Source organism: Desmodus rotundus, chromosome 7 (genome assembly GCF_022682495.2).
Source record: "Desmodus rotundus isolate HL8 chromosome 7, HLdesRot8A.1, whole genome shotgun sequence".
Classification (NCBI taxonomy): domain Eukaryota; kingdom Metazoa; phylum Chordata; class Mammalia; order Chiroptera; family Phyllostomidae; genus Desmodus; species Desmodus rotundus.
This window is the reverse complement of record NC_071393.1, coordinates 49,953,793-49,979,555: the sequence shown is the minus strand read 5'-3', so window position 1 is coordinate 49,979,555 and position 25,763 is coordinate 49,953,793. Positions and strand designations below refer to the sequence as shown.

The 25,763-nt window shown below is 38.2% G+C and overlaps 1 protein-coding gene across 1 annotated transcript in view; it reads left to right on the top strand.

Moving 5' to 3' along the window:
• The window catches only part of TTC6 (tetratricopeptide repeat domain 6), a 191,266-nt gene that overhangs the window by 62,740 nt on the left and 102,763 nt on the right, over nucleotides 1-25,763 (top strand). Inside the window, exons 4-7 of the mRNA XM_053927694.1 lie at nucleotides 4,707-4,799; nucleotides 13,668-13,877; nucleotides 19,601-19,728; nucleotides 24,093-24,287. Coding sequence (XP_053783669.1) covers nucleotides 4,707-4,799; nucleotides 13,668-13,877; nucleotides 19,601-19,728; nucleotides 24,093-24,287 — 626 coding nt within the window. The remainder of the gene's footprint in view (nucleotides 1-4,706; nucleotides 4,800-13,667; nucleotides 13,878-19,600; nucleotides 19,729-24,092; nucleotides 24,288-25,763) is intronic.

The window sequence follows — 25,763 nt, the reverse complement described above, 5'->3', positions numbered from 1 at the left end:
GCTGTCCTTGAAGAAGTCCAGGCACTGGACTTACTAGACAAATACTTTAAGTTTCCATATGTTTTTGTTTTTATACTTATTTTAAAGGGTGGTTAGGAGAGGATTTTTTGGCTATTCTGATGCCATTTTAACCTGGACTTTCTGCTCAACCTGTTTTTGAGATTCATTCGTTTTGTTGCTTATATTAGAAGCTCAGTAGGAATGGGATCTTGACTAGTTATTGCTGATCTGGAATTTTATTTGTTGAACTTATTAAATATGCTTAGCACCTCTATTTTGGTCTGATAACTTTTCAATTGATATTCTTTCCCCCCCACAAATCTGTGGTCCCATAATCTATTAATAGTGACACTGTTGTCCTTTCTGTTATGTTATTCTTATCACTTACTATTTTCTTGTTGCATTGGGTCTGAACTGTGTAATGCTTTACTATGAATTAGTGTTTGGTGCAGGATTCTGAAAATATCTTTTGTAGGGTTAAGTTTTATTTCTACTTTTACTCAGAAATAGGTGTTGGATTTTATTTCCTTCAGCAGTTACTGAGATGATCATATAAATTTCCATGTTAATCTGTTAGTTTCATAAATTTATAAGGAATTAACCATGTCGTTTTGAGAAAAATTTCCTTGGTCAAGATGTATTGTTTCTGTGCAGCATGGGGAATGCAGTCAATAATATTTTAATAACTATGTATGGTGTTATGTGGGTACTGGGAATATTAGGGGAAACACTTTGTAAAGTATATGTTTATTTAACCACTAGGCTGTACACCTTAAACTAACACAAAATGATATTGAATGTAAGCTGTACTTAAAAAAATGTATTATTTATAAATATGCTGATTAACTTCATTTGCAAATATTTTAATTGAGATTTTGGCAATAGATGTTTATAAGTGAGGTAAACTATATAGAGTTTTTAAAAATACATTTTTTTCATCTTTGACATTGTTAAGTCATCCACATGAAATGTGTTGAGAAATTTATTTAAAGTGTTTTTATTATGAAATATTTCAGATGTAGAAAAAGTGCTTATCACTCAGATTCTTAAAAATTTAACATTTTGTCATGTCCACCTCAGAGTGTTTAAATAAATAGAAAATTACAAGTAAAGTAGAGGCCCCCTTGTACTTCTTTCCAATAATTTTCTCCCTCCTCAGTTGTGAATAGTATGCTGAATTTGGTGTTCATTATTGTCATCCTTTTATGCTTTAATAATATATATTCCAACCTAAAATGTTGTAAAGAATATTTTGCAGGCTTTCCCCTTCCACATTAACTGTCTAGCTAGTGTATTTATCAAAAGCGACATCTCTGGAGCCAAATACAGTCTTGGTTTGAAATTTCCAACTATAATAGTAAAATTTTCTATTTCTACTTTCAGTTCTTTTAGGGTTTGTTTTATGCCTTTTGAAGTTTTGTCATTAGTGTATATTTTTATGTCTTCTGAGGATCTTGACTCTTTTATTATCATGAAATAATCCTCTTTCTCCTGCTAATATTTCTTGTTTTGAGGCCTACCTTGTCTAATGTATTAATAGCCACTCTGGTTTTTCTTTGTATGATTAGTGTTTGCATGTTAATTCTTCATTCATCCTTTTACAATACTTTAACCTATTTATGTCCTTATATATAAAGTAGGTCTCCTACAGCGATCACATAGTAAGATCTTGTCTGTTTCTGCAATGTAACAGTCTGTCTTTAAAATGTTGAGAGCCATTTACATGTAATTATTGATGTGGTTGGGTTTAGATTTATTGATATTATCTTGTTATTTGGTTTCCATTTGTCACTTTGTTCTTTGCTTTTTTCCCCCTGTTTACTGGAGAGTTTTTGATTACATTTTTTTAAGTATTTTATGCCATTCCATACCTGTTTGTTTGTTTTACCGGCTGCTATATGGTTTGCTGTATACACACACACACACACACACACATACATATACATATACATATATTTAACTTATCCCAATAAATAATATACCATCTCACATATAGTATAAGGACCTTACAGCAGTGTAACTTTTTCCCTTTTTCCATCATTGTACTATCATTAATACATACTTCGCATGATATATGCTAGAAATCTCACAATACATTATTATTTTTTATTTAAACAGTTAATTATATTTTATTTTTATTTTTCTTCTATTGTCTTTTATTTTTTTAATCTTTACTTTATTTTTTTCTGTTACCATTTAGTCTCCTTATACCCCTACCCCAGGAATCACTACACTTAAATAGTCAATTATATTTTAAAAAGATAATGAAAAAGGGAAAAATGTCTTTTATTTACCCACATTTTTATCATTTTACCATTTGTTTTCATTGTGAACATTCAAGTTTTAATCTGATATCATTTTTGTTCTGCTTGAAGAATTTCCTTTAATATTTCTTGTAATGCAGGTTTGCTGCTGATGAATTTTTTTTTGCCTTTTGTTTGCTGAAAAAGTATTTCACCTTTGGTTTGGAAAGCTATTTTGCTGGCCATAGAATTCCACGTGGACAGTTGCCTTCTTTCTAAAATGTTGCTGCCTGTCTGCTGGCTTGTGTAGTTCTGACAAGACGTCTGCAGCATTAATTTGTGGTCACTAGTCACTGGCAATTCATTGTTTGTTTGTACTTAGTGTTTCTCTGAAGCTTGTAAGGTCTTTATTTATTGCTGGTTTTCGCATTTTGATTATAAGATACTTGGCACAATGTTCTTTGTGTGATTCTGCTGGAGCTCAGGGAACTCCTTGCGTGAGTTGTCATCAAATTTAGAAAAATTTGGCCATTTTTTTGTACAGATATTTTCTCCCTCCACATCCCCTTTCTGCAACTCTAATTAAATACGTTATATTGAGTATTTATTCATTTTGTTTCAGTTTTTAACATCTCTCTAATTTATTTTGCATGGTTTCTGTTGCTATGTCTCTAGTCAACTGATATTTTCTTCTGCGTTATCATTTCTGCTATTAATGCCACCCAGTGAAACTTTTATTTTAGATAATATACATTTTTTGCAGATGTTCCATTTGATTCTGATTTTATAACTTACATTTCCTCCTCATATTTATCTCTTTGAACACTTACAATATTTACATTATAAGTTTCAAGATCTGTATGTGTTAATTTCAACATCTGTGTCATATCTGGGATTTTTCCTACTTGTTTTTCTCCTGATTATATATCACATACTTATGACTTTTCTGTAATTGGTAACTTATGATTGGGTGAAGAACATTGTGAATTTTACATTGAAGAGTATTGGATTTTGTCTTCCTTAAAACATATTAGAGGGTAAACTGATAGACAGTTAAGCTACTTGAAGATCACACTGATCTTTTGAAGTATTACTTAAAATGATGTTAAAGTCCAAAAAAAGCACTACTTCAGGGCTAATTTAGCCCTACTGCTAATGTACGATCCTTGTGAGGTTTACGATAAATGTGCCATATACTCTGTATATCTGGCGGGAGGACTAATGATTGATTTCCAGCTTGTGTGAGCTCTGGGAATTGTGGTTTACAGCTCTTTGGTAATTGCTTCCCCTCCTCTCGTCCTCCTCCCACCCCATGGCAGTTTTTCTTTGCCTGGTCTCGCAGGCTTCACCATTGCATGGGCAGACTGGTGTCCAGCCAGAGTCAAGGACCTTTTGAGGGTTTCCTGCAGATTTTTGGAGCTTCGCTGTATGCGGCTCCCTTCTTTCCATACTGTGCATAGCAAATTCTACCCTTTTGTCTTCTTGCTCTAATTTCTGTCTCTTCTACTCTGTAGGACCCCTGGGCCCTGTATGGTTTTCCCTTCCTCGTGTTATGGTCTGGAAATTGTGTGAGACAGAAATCTGGGGTAATTTGGCTCCTAACGTTTTTTTGCAACCATTCTCTTAGTCATCATAGCCTTGCAGTGCTGTTGTACGATCCTAAAAGAGTTGTTCTTGTATTTTGTCCAGTTTTATAGTTATTTATGACAAGAAGGTAGAGTAGAAGCCAGCAGCCTCAGTTGGATATTTTTAATGAAGCAAAGAAAAGGTTGAAAAGCAGAGTTTTAAGTACAATGCATGTTCATATATTGCTACTGACATTATTAAAAGACTAGACAAGAAAGAGTCCTTTAAGAGTCACATATGCGAATGTCCAGTTTAACAATGATAAAACTGAGGTGAAGGTTAGCGAAATAACTTGCCTATTGATGGCTGGTCCATACTTTACAGTATGGGCAGAAGCTGGGTCTTTTTATTCCTGTCCATTGTTAGACGTTGTGGTGTGCTGTCTACTTCCACTGAGTAGAGGGCGTGTCAGAGAAATTAGCACTAATTATGGTAAGAATGACACTGGCAGTTATACCTGTTAAAATTTTAAGTAGATTCATATCCTTTCTTGCTCTTGGTTAGATTAAATTTTAGTTTTGATTTTATCTTTTTTATGTAGCCATTCAATAGCAGTGTTGTAAAGTATCTAATTTAATATTACCTAACTGTCTTATTCAGTCTGCTGATATGTCTATAGAGATCAATGATTTAAAAAGCCGTAAAATTGGGATAACAGGTAACATTTTTATTGTATCTTTTCTTCTGCATTTCTCATTTTATGTATAATATTGACTCACATGTATTTCTCTTCTATATGGTACTAATTTACTGACGTTGATTAGCACTTTGCTACACTGAATAATATGCATCAGTGGCTTTAAAATTGACATTATTTTAATTGTTTTTTTCTTCAAGGATATTTCTTTAATGGGAAAAATGTACTGGCACAAAACATCTCAAGAGCAATCAGAGCAAGGATTGCAGATAAGTATTGAGGAACCTCAAATGGTAAAGTCTTTAATAAAAATCCTCCTTGCCTATATTGAAGTAATAGTGTGCTTCCTGTTCCTTGAATGTTTAGGTGAAGAGTTTTTTAAAAATCTCATTTGAGCCCTGGCTGGTGTGGCTCAGTTGATTGGACGTTGTCCCTCAAAGTGGAAGGTCGCTGGTTTGATTCCAGGTCAGGGCACCTGCCTCAGTGGTGGGTTCAGTCCTGTCTGGGCGGGCGAGAGGCACTCAACTGATCAGTGTTTTTCTCTCACATCGATGTTTCTCTCCCTCTCTTTCTCTCTTCCTCCCTTCCCTTCTCTCTAAAAATAAATAAATAAAATCTTAAACATAACTCCTTTGATTTATTTTAGAGGTGTGTTTAACTGTAAGTGCATCTAATCCAGTACACATTGGGGTGCTTGGCTATTTTGGTTCACAGTTGCTGCCTGTCAGAGACCTTCTGAGCTAACGTCCCAAACTCTTCTCAAAGGGAACGGTTTTAAAAATTCTGGTCTAGAGACATTCAGATCTAGCAGGTAGTTGAATTTGTTATAAGTATTAGCTTCTAAGAGAGCATCACATTATTATTTATTTAGCTAGGATTGTGAAAAGCATTGACACGGGGAGCATTTTGTAGAAAAATGTGGACGTTGGTGACAGAAGTTTGTTTCAGGAATAACACTTTTTGTCCATCATTGTCAAAATACTTATGTGATTCAGAGCCATCGGGAACACATTCCCTGTGAAGGGGAAGTGTCTCTCTGTGTACAGTGGTCCACATCCATGTAAAACAAAGGGGGGCATGACAGTCAATTCCTTCACAAATGATTGTAAAATGATACTAAATAGCAAGCTCCTTTAGTTCCTGAAAATATGACTCCATATACATAAAAATTCAGATCAAACTTCATTTTGGGGGTACCATATTATGTTTAGAAAGTGTATGGAATCTTTTCACAAAAGCCACGGATCTGGTAATTTTAGAGTTTAAGAGTTTAAATGGTTGAACTACCATTTACAGGTGGATATGAAAACCTCTGACCTCTATGCTTCTAATAGGTATAGTAAAGTGCAAATATAATATTAGGTTTAGAAAAATAGAAATCTTCACCAATAGAATAAGTTACTTAATACTATTCCCTATACATTTTTGGTTTTTTAAATAATATTTTTTCTTATCATTTTGTTCTTACCAAAGTATAAAAACACAGAAGAAAGAACTTGGTTACGGGATGGAGGGATTCAGTAAAAAGTAAAAAGGACTCATGGACATGGACAACAGTTTGGTGATTGCAAGGGGGAAGGAGGTGTATGGGGAATAAATGGTAATGAAAAAAATACAATAAAAATAAAAGTAAAAAAAAAGAACTTGGGGAGGGTAAAATGATTGGCACTAGATGAAACTGTCAATCAGGTGACACAGTTTTTCCTTATATTCCCACTTAATGTGCAGCTCCAAATTCTTGAAATGTAAGGTTACTTTGATCTTATGCCAGTCATTTTCCCTATACATTTTTGTAAAGGATAAGAAGTAGCATTTTGAAAGAAACTGTATAAAAAGCCATTTGTTCGGTAGTTGGCTTAGACATCATCTTGATGATTTAAAATGAAGATTTGAACAAAATATTGACTTAGTTGTAATTCTCTGGGAACCATACCTTCAGCTTTGACAGATACAAGCAATCACTGGACCTTTTTTGGCCACTGGCCTTTTAAGGTGAAAAGGCCAGTGGCCAGAAGAGTTTTACCACTTCTTTAGAGGTAAAATACCTTTTAAGTCGGTAACTGGCCGTGATAAAAATTAGGCTCCTCTGTAGTATTTTTCATTCCAGACGTATTTTTGGGTGCCTACTCTGTGCCAGAGAGTAGAAGTCCATTTCTTCATCCTACTTCTTCCTTAGACTTCTAGAAACTGGGTGGTAAGATTAATCTTCACTGCAGCGGCCAACAGGCTCCCATCCCCGGAGGGCCCGCTCTTCTCAGTGGTGCCCGGCACCTGCCCACGGCAGCCTCAGGTGTGGACATCTCGGGTCCACAGGCCAGAGGTGTATTTGATGCAACTTGTTTTCTCTTACAAAAGAGAGTTCTTTTTTTAAAACAATTATTTTAGGATGACGTGGAGCCAGGGAGAAAGAGACAGTAGAAGAGCATTCTTAATGGAATATCATTTTTTAAGTACCTACCATTTTAAATAAAATAGATTTTGAGTGATCATGGAGAATTATTTCCTGATATACTTATACAAAAATCAAGGAATGCATTCTTTTTTTCACTATAATATGGCAGGTACTTTTTTAGACATAGTTGATACAAGAGACAGTTCTTGCCCTTGAGGAACTCACATATATAAGGCTGTAGATATACAGCCTTATATATATATAAGTGACCAATATATAAGGAGCCAGAATATTCCAAATAGAAAGTATTCTAAATAATCTCTATGTATTTTCTAAATAGAGACTAGTTACAGAGTGGAGAAAACACTGATATAATTTCATTTCACTTATTCATTCACTCATTCACAAATAATAGCAGAAGATCTTCAATGCTCTAAGTGCTTGGGATATAAAATTTAGCTGTGACCCAATTTTTAAGAAGGAATTTACGAACTTTAAAGTTTTTAAGTACTCAAATATTTTGGTGTCAGGATATCTTTAAACTATTAAAAATATTTTACAGACTCCAAGTCTATGTTTGAGTCTATATAGGTTATGTCAACCAATATTTACCATATTAGAAATTAAAACAAAAATATAAAATATTCATTTATTTAAAATAATAAGCCAATTACATATTAATACAAAACATTCTGACTTCCAGCCAAGATGGAGGCGTAGGTAGATACACTTTGTTTCCTCGCACAACCAAAAGAAGGACGACAACAATTTAAAAACAAAAAACAACCAGAACTGACAGAAAATGAACTGTATGAAAGTCTGACAACCAAGAAGTTAAAGAAGAAACATTCATCCAGACCAGTAGGAGGGGCAGAGATGGGCAGCCGGGCAGAGAGGACTCATGGCAAGTCTGCAGCTGGAGGACTGGGGTGGGCAAGGCGGTGGCTGGCAGACAGGGTGATCCCACATTTATGTGGAGATAAACTGGAAGGAACAACTGGGCATCGAGACAGACCGTTCAACCCAGGGTTCCAGTGCAGGGAAATAAAGCCTCAAACCTCTGACTGAAAACACCTGTGGGTGTTGAGGCGGTGGGACGAATTCCCAGCCTCACAGGAGATGTCATTGGAGAAACACACAGGGTCCCAGAACGTACACAAACCAACCCACCTGGGAAACAGCACCAGAAAGGCCGGATCTGCTTGTGGGTAGCGGGGGGAGTGACTGAAAACCGGTAGAGTGGAGCAAGCAGCTTTGTTCCCTCTCGGACACCCCCCCCCCCAACATACAGCCTCACAACTAAGCGATGTGGGTTGCCCCGCCCTGGTGAACACCTAAGACAAAAGGCGCAGTGAGACAAAAAAAAAAAAAAAAAGAGAAATGGCTCAAATGAAAGAACAGATCAAAGCCCCAGAAAAAATACAACTAAGTGACGAGATAGCCAACCTATCAGATGCACAGTTCAAAACACTGGTTATCAGGATTCTCCAGGAACTCACTGGGTACTTCAACAGCATAAAAAAGATATAGGCAGCAATGAAGGTCGCATTATGTGAAATAAAGAAAAACCTACAGGGAACCAACAGTGATGGGAAGGAAACTGGGACTCAAATCAATGGTTTGGAGCAGAAGGAAGAAAGAAACATTCAACCAAAACAAAATGAGGAAAGAAGAATTCATAAAAAATGAGGAGAGGCTTAGGAACTTCCAGGATATCTTTAAACGTTCCAACATCGGAATCATAGGGGTGCCAGAATGAGAAGAGGAAGAGCAAGAAATTGGAAACTTATTTGAAAACATAATGAAGGAGAACTTCCCCAATGTGGCCAAGGAAATGGTAGGTTAGACAGTATAGGGCCCATAACACATCCCAGTGTATCTATTCTGCCATTTTTAATTTTTAAAATTTATTTTTTAAAAGAAGATACGCTTTTTAATATATTTTACTCATTTATTTTTAGAGAGAGGGGAAGGGAGGGGGAAAGAGAGGGAGAGACACATCGATTGGTTGCCTTTCACACACCCCTATCTGGGGACGTGGCTCACAACCCAGGCATGTGCTTTGACCAAGAATCGAACCAGTGATTCTTCTGTTTGCAGGCCAGTGCTCAATCCACTGAGCCACACCAGCCAGGGCTATTCTGACATTTAAAAAAAAAACCTCACTAGAGGACATGTTTCCATTAATTTTTAGAAAGAGAGAAAGAGGGTTGGAGGGGGAGAGAGACCTGATACGAGGGAAACATCGATCAGTGCCTCCTGTATGTGTGCCAACCAGGGACTGAATCCATAGCCCAGGTATGTGCCCTGGCCAAGGATTGAACCTGCAGACTTTTGGTTAATAGGACATTGCTCCCACTAACTGAGCCACCTGGCCAGGGCTCTATTCTGCCATTTTTATGAAAAAGATTTTATTAGCTCCTTTTAATCAAAGAGGAAAATGAGGCCAAAAAAGGGTTTAGTAACTTGACCAAGATCACACATTTATTAGTTGACAGATGCAGGATTTGAATTCATTCCCATCTGGTTACAAAACTCTTGTTCTTCCCACAACACCATCTAGTAGCTTTATGAAAGCATGAGCTCCAGATTCAGACTGTATTTTACAATCAAATTTCGTGACTCAGCCATCAATTGCTTATTAATAAGCTTTTACAGCATTTGATACTGTATGCCATCTTTACTACTTATTTTACTTATTAACAAATATATCAAAGAACAAAGATACAGTTTCATTTTCAAATCATTCTGTGGAATTCAGATTTTTATTTAAGTCAGATTGGTTTTTTCATCTGCTAACCTGAGGCAGTGAAGTTTTAATTGCTAGTGCCTCATAATCCCACATAAACTTGATTTAAAATTGAGTAATCCCCAGATATGACTAAAAAGATGCTCTCCTTAAGACTTGATGAGATACACATGAAGTCAGTGAGACTTTTTTTGTGGCTCTGCCATTCTCATATTCATTGGGTGGACATAGGTTAATATGATCATATAGGCTTCAAGTGTACATCTCTGTGATACATGATCTGTATATGGCATTGTGTGCCCACCACCCAAAGTCTAATCATCTTCCGGCACCCTATGTTTGACCCCTTTACCCTTAACTATCTCCGTACCCCCTTCCCTCTGGTGACCACCATATTGTGGTCTGTGTCTATGAATTTCAGTTTTATATCCCACATGTGAGTGAATCATATGGGTTTTAGCTTTTTTTGTCTGCTTATTTTGCTTAGCATAATCTACTCAAGGTACTCGAGATCCATCCATGTTTTTGCAAATGGCAGTATTTCATGTTTTTTATGGCTGAGTAATATTCCATAGTATATATGCACAACATCTTCTTTTTTAAAATTTAATTTTAATTTCTTATTGTTATTCAGTTATAGTTGTGTGCCTTTTCTCCCCATCCCTCCACCCCACCCCAGCTGAACCCCCCTCCCTCCCCCACCTCCATCCTCCCCCTTGATTTTGTCCATGTGTCCTTTATAGTAGTTCCTGTAATCCCCTCTCCTCACTGTCCCCTCCCCACTCCCCCCTGCTGATTGTTAGATTGTTCTTAACTTCAATATCTCTGGTTATATTTTGTTTGCTTTTTTCTTTTGTTGATTATGTTCCAGTTAAAGGTGAGATCATATGGTATTTGTCCCTCACCGCCTGGCTTATTTCACTTAGCACAATGCTCTCCAGTTCCATCCATGCCATTGCAAAGGGTATAAGCTCCTTCTTTCTCTCTGCTGTGTAGAATTCCATTGTGTAAATGTACCATAGTTTTTGGATCCACTCATTTGCTGATGGGCACTTAGGTTGCTTCCAGTACTTGGCTATTGTAAATTGTGCTGCTATGAACATTGGGGTGCACAGGTTCTTTTGGATGGGTGTTTCAGGGTTCTTTTGGATGGGTGTTTCTGGGAACTGCCCTTAATCCCAGCCGCGGAATTGCTGGGTCAAAGGGCAGTTCCATTTTTAGTTTTCTGAGGAAATTCCATATTGTTTTCCACAGTGGCCTCACCAGTCTGCATTCCCACCAACGGTGCACTAGGGTTCCCTTTTCTCCGCATCCTCTCCAACATTTGTTTGTGGATTTGTTTATGTTGGCCACTCTGACTGGTGTGAGATGGTACCTCATTGTGGTTTTAATTTGCATCTCTCTGATGGCTAGTGATGCTGAGCATCTTTTCATGTGTCTCTGGGCCCTCTGTATGTCTTCCTTGGAGAAGTGTCTGTTCAAGTCCTTTGCCCATTTTTTAATTGGGTTGTTTGTCTTCCTAGAGTGGAGCTGTGTGAGTTCTTTATATATTTTGGAGATCAGGCCCTTGTCTGAGGTATCATGAGCAAATATGTTTTCCCATACTGTTGGTTCTCTTTGTAATTTGGTGCTGTTTTCTTTAGCCATGCAGAAGCCTTTTATTTTGATGAAGTCCCATTTGTTTATTCTTTCCTTTATGTCCCTTGCTTTAGGGGACATTTCTGTGAGGATGTTGCTGCGTGGAATGTCTGAGATTTTCCTGCCAGTGTTTTCCTCTAGGACTTTTATGGTGTTACGACTTATATTTAAGTCTTTTATCCATCTTGAGTTTATTTTTGTGTATGGCGTAAGTTGGTGATCGAGTTTCATTTTTTTGCACGTAGCTGTCCAGATCTCCTCCCAACACCATCTGTTGAAGAGGCTCTTTTTTCTCCATTTTATGCTCCTGCCTCCTTTGTCAAATATTAATTGACCATAAAGACTTGAGTTTATTTCTGGGCTCTCTGTTCTGTTCCATTGGTCTATGTGCTTGTTTTTATGCCAGTACCAGGCTGTTTTGATTACAGTGGCCACAACATCTTCTTTATCCAATTATCTGTTGAAGGTACTTGTCTTGTTGAGAATAGCCATTTTAACAGGTGTGGGGGGTATCTCATTGTAGATTTAATTTGCATTTCCCAAATAATTTGCTAGTGAATTTGAACATCGGTTATTATGTCTGTTGGCCATTTGTATCTCTTCTTGGGAGAGGTGTCTGTTCAGGTCCTCTGCCCATTTTTTAATTCAGTTGTTCATTTGCTGTTGCTTTGTATGAGTTTTTTATGTATTTTGGAAATTAACCCCTTTGTCAGAGCTGTAGTTTGAAAATACTATCTCCCATTAGGTTAGTTTTGTGTTTTGTTGTTGGGTTCTTCTGCCGTGCAGGAGTTTTTTGGGTTGATGTAGTCACATTCATTTATTTTTGCCTTTACTTACCTTGCCTTTGGTGTCAATTTCATAAAATCTTCTCTAAAACCAAGATCCATAAGTTTAGCACATATGTTTTCTTCTATGTAATTTATTGTTTCAGATCTTATATTTAGGTTTCTGACCCATTTTGAATTAATTTTTGTACATGGGAACAAACTTGTAATTCAGCTTCATTCTTTTGCATGTGGCTTTCCAATTTTCCCAGCACCATTTATTGAAGAAGCTTTCTTTTCTCCATTGTGTTTTTGGTCCCTTTGTCAAAAATTATTTGCTCATATACACATGGCTTTTTTTCTGGGCTCTTAATTGTTCTATTGGTCCGTGTGTTTGTTTTTCTGCCAATACCGCACTGTTTCGATTATTGTAACTGTGTAGTATAATTTGAAGTCAGGTGGTGTGATAGCTCTGGCTTTATTCTCTTTTCTCAGTGTTCCTTTGGCTATTCAAAGACTTTTGTGGTTCCATACAAATCTTATGATTTTTGTTCTATTTCTTTAAAAAATAACATTATGATTTTGATGGGAATTGCATTAAATCTGTATTGCTTTGGGTGATACGGCCATTTTAATTATGTTGATTGTTCCAATCCATGAACACAAAAGATCTTTCCATTCATTGTGTCTTTTTTCAATCTCTTTGAGTAATGCTTTGTAGTTTTCAGCATATAGGTTTTTCACATCCTTTGTTAAGTTTATTCCTAGGTATTTTTTTTTGTTGGAATTGCAAAAGGTTTTTGTTTTGCAATTTTTTCTTGAAATTTCATTGTTAGCGTATAGGAATGCAGTAGATTTTTATATATTGATTTTGTATCCTGCAACTTTACTATATTTGTTTATTGCTTCTAATAGTATTTTTTGGAGGAGTCTTTAGAGTTTTCTATATACAGGAACGTATCATCTGCAAAAAGTGACACTTTTACTTCTTCATGTTCAAGATGGATTTCTTTTACTTTTTTCTCTTGCCTGACTGCTCTGGCTAGGACTTCTAGAACGATGTTGAGTAAGAGTGGTGAGAGTGAGGCATGTCTAAGGAACTCAACACAGAGGTAGAAGTGATATTTTGTGAGAACTTTTTATTTGGGCTTGGGATGGAATGGGGGTGTCCAGGTGGTCTTCTTGAGGTCTCTGGGTCAACTTTTCTCTGAGTACCTCAAAGTAGGGTTCTGGAAGAGCATCAAGCTAGGAGGAACCCCATTTTTCAGGACTGAAGAATCTCAGGTTGGGCAGAGGTTAAATATTTCAGTGGGCCTTGATTCTGTGTGAGTGTGGAGTATAGTCAGGGTTAGATTGGAGTCTCATTTCCTTAGAGATGGTGCATAATAACTGTCTCTATTTTCTAAGACAAGGGCTGAGGAAAATAATTTGCCAGACTTTGTATTTTTCTTAAGTCAATTTCAGTTTCTCTTTGTAAATTTGCAAAGGAAAGTTACTACCTCTTTTTAATTTCATTCATGCCTTTTATAATTATTTTGTTGTCCAAGAAAAAACATTATATGAGAAAACTTTGGAAGGACCAATAAAAAAGTTCTTACACCTTTATGTTTTTTATCAGAACGAGTTGGAGGAATTTTCTGAAGCCGCATCAAGTGCTTTCCAGATTGATCAAGAGGATGCATCAGAAAAGGGAGCCTCGGAAACAGAAAGTATGTCATTTAAGCCTCAGGAAACTTCGGAAATTCAGCCAGCAGATGAATCAAGTAAACTTTTGGAAGATGAACGGCCCGCACCTGATTCAAAAGCAGCCAAATGGGTGTCTTTAAAGGTAAAACACTATTTATGTTGAAAACAGAATTATGAGAGTTGAAGATACGCAGGTGTGAAGAAATGACCCAGGCGAGGGCCAAAGAATGTGGGGCAGTTCACCCTGAAAAAAGGCCTCAGATGTGCAAGTTGTCCATTTGGGAAAATGGAAAATCTCTTTTTGAAGGCTTTCAGTTTCAAACCTAATTGCAACTCCGGGGAGAAAAGACAGATTTTTAAGACAGGAAGGAACCCCAGGGCTTTCAGGAATTGACCAGTTCTTACCCTTACCATCTTGAGGGAATCGGGAACCGTAACCCTGGGCCCAGGACTGGGGTACACTGTAGCATTTACAACTTCACCCCTTTTAGGTTTATCCTTACCCCTGAGTGTTTTCCTATTGTTAGAATGTTTCCCAGATTCATTTTATTTATGTATAATTTAAATAATTATCACCTTATTTGCATATGACCTTACTACTATTTACTTAGTCTGTTCTTTAATTTGAGTCACTTTTTGCCTTAAATAAATGTTTATTTAAAAATAGACACATTACTACTAGGATTTATAAAAAAACCACTTTTCCCCGAAACGCAGTATATTATCTTGATTATCACAAGGATCCTCCCTCTGACTCACTCACGTGGATATCACTTCTTGGGTAAACAGAATTCCTGGTCAGTCCCTCTTTTTTTCGGATTCTCCTTTCCCCACCAAACGACCATGTTTCTACTATGCTTCACCCAAGTCCATGGGCCATTACCACCTGTTCTTCAGCTCTTGTCCAAAACTTCCAACTCTGAAACCTTGAATTTATCTGTGACCTTTTGCATTTCACATATAATCAGTCTCCAAGGCCTAAATTCCTCCTAAACATTATTGCTTATAATTTTTTCTTGTCTTTTCCAGTTGCTCCCTTCCAAATCTGGGTCCTGGTGACTTTATGTCTGGATTAGTGCACTTGCCTCCTGGTTTCTCTTTATTTCTCAAGCCCTGCTTTCTTAGTTCCATCCCGTATGGTGCTAGCACTTCGATCCTCTGGTGATAATAAATAGTAGGAAGATCAAGTAATGGTTGGCCAGAGAAAATCTACCACTGCTGTCAGGGAGAAGAGACTTACCCTGTGATTGGTGACCAGCTCTATCAGCAGTCATGCTGTCTTTCTAAAGCACGTGCTTGGGGTGTGAAGTGCAGCCCGACAAAGCAAAGCAAATGCACTCATGGCTAACTCCGTCAGGTGAATCCTGTGTGTCAGGCTGACACCTTGTACGTGTGAAAAACTCAAGAGAGCATCTTTGAAAACTATGACATCTTGAAAAAGTGTTAGACTGGTGGGCACAGGTAGTGTTGTCTATCCTTCTATCTGAATGTTGGCACTTGGGAAATACAATGTGGGCACGAGAGGCAAATGTTTAGCTACCAAATGTATCAAAAATGCAATGGATTTTCTGGACAGCAGTTTAACTACCATAGCCTGTCAGGAATTTAAATCCCTCATTAGAAAAGTCCCCAAATGTTAATTTGTTTGGCTTGTTGTGGCTGCTATTAAATACAGGGTCCAGCACAAATAATTCCCCTTTTTATTACAAAATGTTTTATTACAGAATCACAGGCATGTAATTCTCTGACATAACAGTATCACACTCACGCATGCCATATGACGTTTTAGGTGAAGTGTTCAAATTGCTCTCCATCTCTTGTGAGACATGTGTGTACCCTACCAACCACACTCAAGCAGGCGTTACTTCTGCCATACGCTGTATTATTAAGAAGTTATGCAAAATATTTATTTTTTTAAAAAAAGGCAGTCCTTTCCTAAGGTAACTAGACTTTATTGCGTATTGACTATGTGTGAACCACTTTGCTAAGGTAATAAAAAATTACCTTATTTTTTTCTAATAACAACCTTATTATTAGCCTCATTTCATAGTTGAAAAAAACTGAGTCATAAAGAGCATAAATAATTCATCCAAGTACAAACCATCTTTGGTAGGACTGGCGGCAGGACTTGCATTGAGGCGGTCTAATTCTGGAACTCTCACTCTTTATCACTTATCAGCGCTGCCTGTTCATAACAAGCAGTAGGTGTCTGGTTAAGTACAGGAACATCTTCTCAGCGGCAAAATGACTAGAGATGGAATGTCCCTCATGAGACTAGGAGGAACGGTTCGATGAGAGAGACTTGGAGAATGGAAGAAGGGAGCTCTCAGCTGAAAACAGAAGTGTTTCAAGGGGAGGAGAAGAGAATGTCTGACAAGACTTTATGGTTTATGTTGTGGGTTACTGGGGGCCACAGCACAAATGCCCCAGAAAATAGCTTTGGAAGTGTTCCTGTGACTCATCCCACCGAGTCTTCGCCGGGGACCTTGCATGTATTCATTTATGTTAACTACTCAAGAGCAGTTATTATTCATGAACTTTACCCTGTTTGGACATTTGAAGCCATAAAGTTAGTCTCTAGCGTCTCCATCACAGGGATGAGAAACAGTATACCCCAGCACACCCAGCCAGATGAGCGGACTGGGACAAGAAGACTGCTTTTTTTTTTTTTTAAAGGATCCTTTTTTGGGGCATAGCTCACAGCTAGTAGACCTAGCACAGAGGTGTGAGAGAGGAGCAGTGCAGGACTTTTACAGCTCACATATATGCCATAAGGTCTCATTCAGTTAAAAAGTAGAGAATTCATCAATCTACACTTTATTGACCATTTCTACTCTTACAAGCTCATTAGGTTATTAAGACTCTAGTCCAGGGGTGTCAAACTCATTTTCGCCGGGGACCACATCAGCCTCGCGGTTGCCTTCAAAGGGCCGAAATAACTTTAGGGCTGTATAAATGCAACTGCTCCTTAACTGTTAAGGAGGGGAAATTACATGGAGGCCGATGTGGCCCCCGGTGAAAATGAGTTTGACGCCCCTGCTCTAGTCGAAGTCATGACCCACAAAAAGCGAAATTAGATAATTGAGACTCTGTGAAGAAATGACTGACACCATAGCCCATGAGAGAGAGGATTGTTGAGCATTTTAGGAGGAAAAAAGGTCAAAAATATGTAAAAAGATTTAGATACTTATCTTGAGATTCTAAACGGAAGGGAGTGTAAGAGATACCTTACAGCCTCCCAAATCCTCACAAAACAATTGGGAGTGCTCTGTTGCATTAAGTTTTAAAAGTATATAAAAGATGAAAGAAGAAATACATACCCATAGGTAAACATAAAAGTGGCATGTGGCTATAACAATTATATCAAGAAGGCTAAGCTCCAGAAGGGGTGAGACTTCTGAATGATGCTGAAAACAAAAAAAGTATTTTTTTTGTTAGTTTTGATGCAAAGAGAGAAAAAAGGAAGAATAACACTGTCATTATGGATAAATAGTGCGATGACAACATATGACAGAGCTGCCTTCATTTATTTTTCGAAAAAGGATGAGGTTTTAAATAAACAGAAATATGACAAAGAGAAAAGGAAGCTGATAAACGTGCACTTTGATTTTCTTAAATTTGACAGGGAGAAGGATCTTTCGTTTAGAAGGCAGACAAAAGGAATTGATAAAAGAAGCTTGAAGCCCAAGGTTGTAAAGGTTTTAGGAGCTAAGGTAGCTCTCTGAGCCTGCCGGCTCGGACAGGCAGGTTTGAGGCTGCTGAGGGCCTGGCGGCAGCGGCTTTCAGGAGCTGCTGCAGTGGGAGAGGTGGGTGCCAGATGCCTGGATGCTGACAGTGGCAAATCTGAGTTTTAGTTTTTTAAGGGTCAGGGTTTTTGTTTCTGTAGTGAATGATTTATCTTAGACAAAATTCTAGAATGGTTAAATGTATCATTAAAAGAATTGTGTTTGAACCTGTATATGTGGAAGCAGTAATCACTTGGAACCAGCTTCCCTAAGGGACAAGCCATTGAAGACCAACCTTATTTCTTTTCCTAGAATTGCTAGACTGAGCATCGGAAAAGCGTTAGACAGTTCAAGACAATAGTATCATGGGGGAGAGCCCGGTATACAAGAAAACGCAGTACACATTAGTTGTTGTTATCATCCTTTGGACTTGAGCCATCCATGTATGGAAGCCTCCCAGTGACAGTTCCGTAGACAAGACTGCAGTCAGGTGAACTGCTAGATGGATTTGTATGTAGTTATGCAAAGGATGCACACTTCCCGGGGAAAGTTCCTGTGGACTGCTGTATGGCTGTGTCCAATTCATCATACTTCCTAATAATTTGGATGAGAACATGGAGAATTTACTGATTGGATTTGCAGGTAACATTCAAAATGTGTCTTGGTTAGACTTGGTTAGTCAGATCTCAGGTGAAATTTAATTGGGATAAAAGTATATATGGTTCTGCTTTTGGATCCACAAACTAAATGCATAGATATGGGATGATACGACTTAGAACAAATGTGAAAAAGACTTCAGCATTTTAGGCTATAATTTAGTTATAGGAAAACAAATGCAATCATAGTTTGTATTGCTTGACAAATACCATAGAAAAGGATCTTTTTTTCCTTTTGATTTGATCCCATAACATCTTAAATACTGTGTTGAGATAGGGATATCCAATCCCAGGGGAAACGCTGACAAATTGAAGGCTGGAAGAGAACATTCAAGATGACAAAGCACAGTTTTTCAAAGCTATGTCCTGTAAGGCAGAGCTGAAGGCACTGGGGATGTTGAGCCGGGGGTGGGAGAGGGGCATGCAGGCCCAGGGGAGTCAACTGCATTCAAGTATTTGACTGTCTGTCAAAAGGAAGAGAGTTAGATTGTGAGGTTTGAATTAAGACTAGTGGATAAAAGTTGTTAGGTTCTATAATAATCCAAACTTCTAACCATCAGAAGAGCTTCAAAGAGTTCTCAATCCTTTGTTCCTGATCACGTTCAAGCCAGAATGAATAACCATTTGGTGGGGAAACTGTAGAAGAAATTTAAACATTAACTGGATGGTGAGATGGAATGATCTGTACTCTGAGCTTTCCTCATTCGTCATCGCTTTCTCGCTCAGGAAATTGCAACAGCTCTCTGCTCACGACTGCACTGATCCCAGACTGGCTGCCTCATTTACGAAAACCTCCCTTTTCCTGGTCTCCTTCCCCACTTATTTAGCCACATCTCTCTGCTTTGTCCCAAAAAAGCCACCCTACTTTCTTTCTTAAATCCAAGCTGAGAAACCCACAAAGAAAAATATTTTTAGATGAACTATTACCATGAATTCTACAAACTTTCTAGGAAATCTAGGAAAATAATACTGATACCTATGATGAAAAGGCAATCATTTAAGGGATAAACATGCATTGGTTGTTTTCAAGCAGTAGAAATAGAAAAGAGTGCAGTTGTAAGGAAGTACAAATTGATAAGCGTTGCTCAAAATAAGTATGCAAAGCATTAACGTTCATGTTGGTTTGTACTTGCGGCCACCAGTCATGCCGAACTTTAAGAGACTGAGCAAGCATGAGTCTTAGTAAAAATACCAGTCAAGAAGAGTAGATCTATGGAGGGGAAAAAAGTCACACTTTCTTAATAGTTTGAAGGCAATAAAAACATTATAAATAAATATGGTACTAATATTTTTATTGCTGCAAAGGTATATGTGTAAGAATTTGGGAAGGGAGTTATAGGAATATATCAGCTCAACTTGAGGATTTCCATGTTGTTATAAAATATGCATAGAAATTAGTTGCCTAAATATGAGAGGGGCCATTAAATATGAAAGATCTAATTCTCACAACGTTTCTTAACAGCATACTTTTATATTTTTTAAAGGTGAAATCATCAGAATTGTTGCAAATCAGAGGAAAAGAAGTTAAGCGAGCACAAAAAAGTAAATTAGGAATTCCACAACAGAGGAAGTCTACAAAACCCTGGCAGGATCAAAAGCTATTAAAGCAAAAGTAACTAAAGCTTACAAATTTTACTGTCTGAAGAGAAGTTATTTAAGTAGCACTGATACCTGAAAATGCATTTTTAAATGGAATGGTTTTGGAATGTGTGTATGAGATTTAAATTAAGCCTCCTCACAGAAGGGCTGCTGGCAGATAGCGTCGTTAGGGCCCGCATGCTCTGCTCCACCCTTGTGTTTCTAGTTCTGATCACGGCGCTTGGTGTAATGACCTAACAATAGCTAGAATAAAAATAGCTCTTTGTGAGACTAAAGAAAATAAATGTTAACAGGTTAGATTTGATTTCTTTCAATCTATGCAATGCCTAATTTAGATTAACTGCTTATTATACTGGTTAACTTTGTTTTTATAAAACAAAGTAAAATAAAAGACAACCCAGAGCAGAATTTCCATAGGCCAGTTAAATGGGTTATTTAGATAGCTTTTTTATTCTCTACTGTTATTTCATGATTCCCCCCCTGCCACATTTGCAGTGGACTTCCTTGCTATACCAAGCGGTAACCACAATTTTGAATAACAGTCTGTAAATGCAGTTTAGATTTATGGGTTTATCTTTTGCTGTCCATCTTGTTGAAACAGATTTTCTCCTTATTTCACCACCGGATTTTTATGGGTTGGTTTATTCTAGATTCTTCTTCATTTAACTGTTTATGGGGGCTTAAAGAAGCTTTAATTATTAGCTTTTGTTGTGGCTCAGGGCACTGCAAGGTGTGCTGGACATGGAAGACAACCTTTTTATGGCCGGCCTAAACTTTGTAAATGGATATTACTCACAATTTAGTAGCTGAAAATGGACTCATGGGAAAAGAATTCCAAAGTTTATGAAAGAGTCAAACTGGCATTTAAGTGACCCTGCGCATGCCATTGCTTATCTGCATTGCTTTAAGCTCATTTAGTTAGCAAGATTATGTATTAAAACAAATAGTGACAGCAGACAACAAGTATTTTACCTTCAATAAATAGTTACTGTCAGATTATCAATGAAGCAGAAACTGCTTGATTTTCCCCCCTAAAAAACCTTGCATTTAATGCATTAAGCAAAGTAGCGTGGCCACACACAGAGTCTTTTCTTTTTTATGTCTTAGTGTTTCAAAGAATGACAAATAGTCCTTTTTAAGGAGAGCATGCTATAAAAACACACAGCCTTTCTTCAGCATGCCAAAAATATTTGTAGATCTTTTTGATATATGTAGTACTGTGTTAATTCATTAAAACTGAAACCAGAAATTCCCCTTACAGAGAAATAAGAATGAGATGCAGAGGAATAATAATATGATATTAAAAATTATGTAATAAAATAGAACTTTAGAAAAGTGTTTCTGAACATCGTTTATTCCTTGCTGTATTTTCTTAATCATTTTTTAACCTAACTTTTCTCACCTGTGCATAGCTCCTAAATTAAAATGTTTTCTTGGGAATTTAGCCCTGTTTTGAAAATACAGTGTTTAGCTCCATAACCAAGGGATATTCACTTACAAATCTATGTTATTACAGTATAATGGGAAAGAAGGAATTCAGATTGGTGGTGTTGCTTTGTTAACAAAAAAAAAAAAATGTAATGTAATCTCAAGTGCTCTCCACCAGCCAGGACTTGCCCCAGACAGAATGATGATGTAGATGAGCTTGACATCAGAGCTCACCTTTTTCTCCCGTCTTTTTTTCCAGTTCTTTCTTAGGATCCCTACTTCCTGGACACCCATTTTCACCCCTCCAGTTAGGTCTCTTCATCTCAGGCATTTCTAAGTGCTTTAGATTTTCCTCTCTTTACCCTCCTGCACTCGAACAGGCACGGATTTCACGTTCTGTTCTTTTTGGGCCCTGTGCTGTTTCAGAAGTGGCACAGACCGCTCTGTCAGTGAGAAGTGCCTAGCAACAGGCATTGTGCAGTGCAGTGGAAGTTAATAACTATAGCAATACAAATACAACAGGCACTGTCACCGATTCTTACAAAGGCGAAAGTTAGGGATTTTTATTCTCATTTTTGCAGAAGATCTTCAGAGAAGTTAGTGATACAGTTTGCAAGTGTTAGAGCTGAGATTCCGATCCAGGCCCTGCCAGCTCCGAAGACTGGATTCTTCACATTATGATACTATGCAGACGTGTAAAGCAATGGGTGCGCAGACCTGCATTAACCTATTAGAGAAAGAAATGGTCAGAATGGGTGGCACCAAAATAGGGCAGTGTATGAAAAAATATATTTGTAGAACAGGAAAATAATTAAATGTGGCAGGAAAATTTGTCTTGGGGGTGTTGTTGAAGGATGTTTAGAAATGGACAAAAGGAGAGGCAGCATTCTATCCATCACCGAGAGAACTGGCAGGTCTTGCTGATTCTCTGAATTGCCCCGGTGACTGATAATAATAGCAAACATCTACCATGTGAGAGATGCTGTTTTAAATGCATTCACTCCCTTCTTCCTGAAAGTAATTTTATCCAGCGTGTGCTAATGTTGTTATTCCAAATTTACTGAAATGTAAAGCAGTTGATTTGCTTATGACTGTGAGTAATTTTAAACAGGACTTGAGCAAAGGCAGTCTGAGTCCACTGCACGCTCCACTCTTCACCACTAGATCAGAAGTGGGGCCAGATGTCAGGGGCCTTGAAACTTAGAGACAAGACGTTAGATGAATGCAGCAAGTGACAAAGAACCATCATGCCGGGTAAAGGAGTGTTTAGAGGTCAATGTGATAGACTTTTGCAGGAGGTAGTGGACAGGGGAAGAGACAGAGGGTGCAGTGCTCAGTCGGACTGGCTGTTGCGAGTGCAGGGTGAGGTGTTGAGGACCTGGACGGTGTTGGAAGTGCGGAGGGAAAAGGAGCACACCTGAGCAACGCTGTGCAGGGAGGAAGTTTTTCATCGGCTATGCAGGTGAAGGAAAGAGGAGTCAAAGGTGGCTCCACTGTTTTATATCTGGAAGATGAGGAATCTGGGTGAGACAGTGACATCGGAGACAGGATTTGGGAGCTCTCAGCACAGAGGAAATAGCTGAGACGCTGATACTGATTTGTTTCAATGGAGAAAGAGAAAGTTCAGCCTTGGAAGCCATACCCAGTTTAGGAAATGGAGAAAGAAGAGCCAGTCGAATTATGATTCATTTGAGAGGCAGATGTAGAGCTGAGATAGTACAGGCTTAAAAAAGCTCATGGATGGGGGAGGAGCAATTTCAAGAAGGATCATCAATACTATCAGCTGTGGCTTCACAGAAAACATCATCTGAATATATAAAGTTCATTTGACTTGATGGAAAGGTCATCATTTGGCTAATGTAAGAGTATAACTTAAGCAGGGAGGTGGGGATGGGGTGGTATTGGATAAGGGCTGTTTCTGCCTCAGGGGCCATTAACAGACAGTACGGGAGGGAAATTGGCTTACAGTCAGCAGCATTGTGTTTAGATCCCAGAAGCCACTCAATAATTTTGCCACTTATTCAAAATAAGCCCACTCCAATGTAAGGACAATAATACCTCCCATATAGGCTCATTGCAGAGAGGATGTGTGTAAGTCACATGGCAGAGAGTCTGGCACATAGTAGGTGCTCAAAAATATTTGTTCATCAGATGGCACGCGACACCGAGGATTAAGAAGTCATTCTTCTAAAAAGGAAACAAAATATAACCAGACACATTGAAGTTAAGAACAATCTAACAATGGGCAGGGGGGAGTGGGGAGGGGACAGTGAGGAGAGGGGATTATAGGAACTACTATAAAGGACACAGGGACAAAATCAAGGGAGAGGGTGGAGGTGGGGGAGGGAGGGGGGTTCAGCTGCGGTGGGGTGGAGGGATGGGGAGAAAAGGCACACAACTGTAATTGAATAACAATAAAAAATTAAAATTAAAAAAAAAAGAAGTCATTCTTCATGCCTTCTTCTCTACTTTGGAAAGGCAAGAGAGGCAAGTTTTTGCACTGTGGGAAGAAGGTACCACATGAAGTTAGATCCAGGGCTCCGTTGATGCTACTTAATGGACAATGTACTTCTTCAGAGCTTTAACATTTGGGCAGAGTTTCAAAGCAGTAATGCATGGTGGCTGAATATGGTGTCACCACCTGAGTTAAGAATTCAAAAAAGAAAAGGTTAGGGGTAGGATGATTTGCTTTTAGATCTGTTGATTCTGAGGTATCTATAAGACATAGGTTGATTATCTTCAGCAGGCGGTTGAATATATGACTTTGAAGATCTGGTCAATGGCCTGCAACTGTGATAGCAAATTTGTTATAAATCACTATTACAGTTTTAAATTTCACCTCCTACATGAAGGCATCCTTTTCAAAGCCCGAACTAACCTGTCAGTGTGAATGTATTTTATGCCAGAAGACCACACAATGATAAAAGAAGCCCTCTTTCTTCATTGCAGAGTTCCACAAGACCACTCCACTCCTACCCACCATGGTCTGTGCGCCACCGTGCCAGCCCGGGTGCTCCCCACTGACTTGTACCTGGCTTCTCGGGTGTATCATACGGCCGACAAGAAGGGCCACGATACGCTGCTCAGAGTGTTTGGGAAGTCCTTGTTAGACGATCACTTCACGGATGAAGAGCAAAGAGATAGGTAAGAGTTCCGTTGGTGCTTTCGTTTTGAACTAGGTTTCAGCTGGCAAAGAAGTTCTGCCTTTGAGGTTTAGATTTGAAGACTCGATTCTGTTCTTGCACCCTGGAGGGGAGCAGTTTTCGTCCTTTTCCATTTCTTCCCAGTACATACAGTCCAGTCAGTATCTTCGTTTCCTGCCATCATCACCGTGAACCGGGCCCTACCATGAGGTAACTTCAGTTTAGTGGTTTATGGTTCCCAAAGAGTGTCACATACATTGTCTTGTTTGGTCCACCTGACAACTCTGGAGTACAGACGTGGATACTGAGGTTCATAAAAATCAGTTAACTGCACCAGGCTTGCACAACTAAGAAAGTCCCAGATTTGGGACGTGAAGCTTTAGATTTCAACATGCTTGGGCACACCTGAGTCCAGAGATCACAACTCATCATCTCTGCTGTTTCTTCCCTTTCTCTTTGTGTCTCACCTTCTTTTGAATCTGAGTGTTCTTTAGTGAAGAGTATAAAAAAGGAGAAAAGGGAAGGGGGTCAACATTTATTTGACAGTAATTATCCTTCTACTGCTGTGCTGTGTACTTTGCATTTTTCCTACTCACATTTCAGCTATAAGGATAAAGTCATAATTTCCAATACATCCATGAGGAAGCTTGGGCTCTGTAATATCAGGATATTTGCCCAAGGTCTTGTCTCTGATTAATGATTAAAATCCAGATGTGTCTAACTTGGTTTTTCTCAAGCTTTTTTCATTATCACCCCCTTAAGGAGCCTTTCTAGACTTTTTTTTTCCTAATTGCCCTTCCCTATTAAATTTTAATACCCCAGAAATACTGTACATCTGTTTATGGCCCTGTATAGCTGTGCTCTAAGCTTCTATAATTGCCCCCACCCCATAAGTCTCCAGTTTGCACCCCCTTGGGAGAAATGTCACCTGCCCATTGGGAGCGCAGGCTCCAAAGTCTCTTGTCTTTCAAAAGACATGCTAGGAATCCTGAGAAATCATCTCCTGTACATTTTAAGAATATTAAAATATATTAAATATTAAGAAGTTTAGATAGAAATGTTTTTGGTAGTATATTTTAACTATTTTAGATGTATAGAACAATATTCTAAAAGATCATTTTCAGTTACACTAGCACACAGTTATTAGCAATTTACTCACTCTTTTCATGGTATATTCTGAGTCTACATTCTTCAACTTGACTTTTAGTAAAAATTGTGACACTTTACTGCCCTCTTTCATGGGTTCCAGTCCTCTGGCTTCCCTCTTTAGCAATTGCAATCGGATTCAATTTGAGTCCCTAAAAGGTCATTCTCATGTTTATTTTATGTTTAGGCGAAGGTATTTTTTAATGATATTTATAACTTTATACATCTGAGGCTTTTAGTTTTCATTTATCAAGTCAATGGTTTTCTAAGTCTTTGAAAGTAATTATATGCAAAGACTTTTGGAAATTTCAAAGCTGCTCCAGTGTCTTTG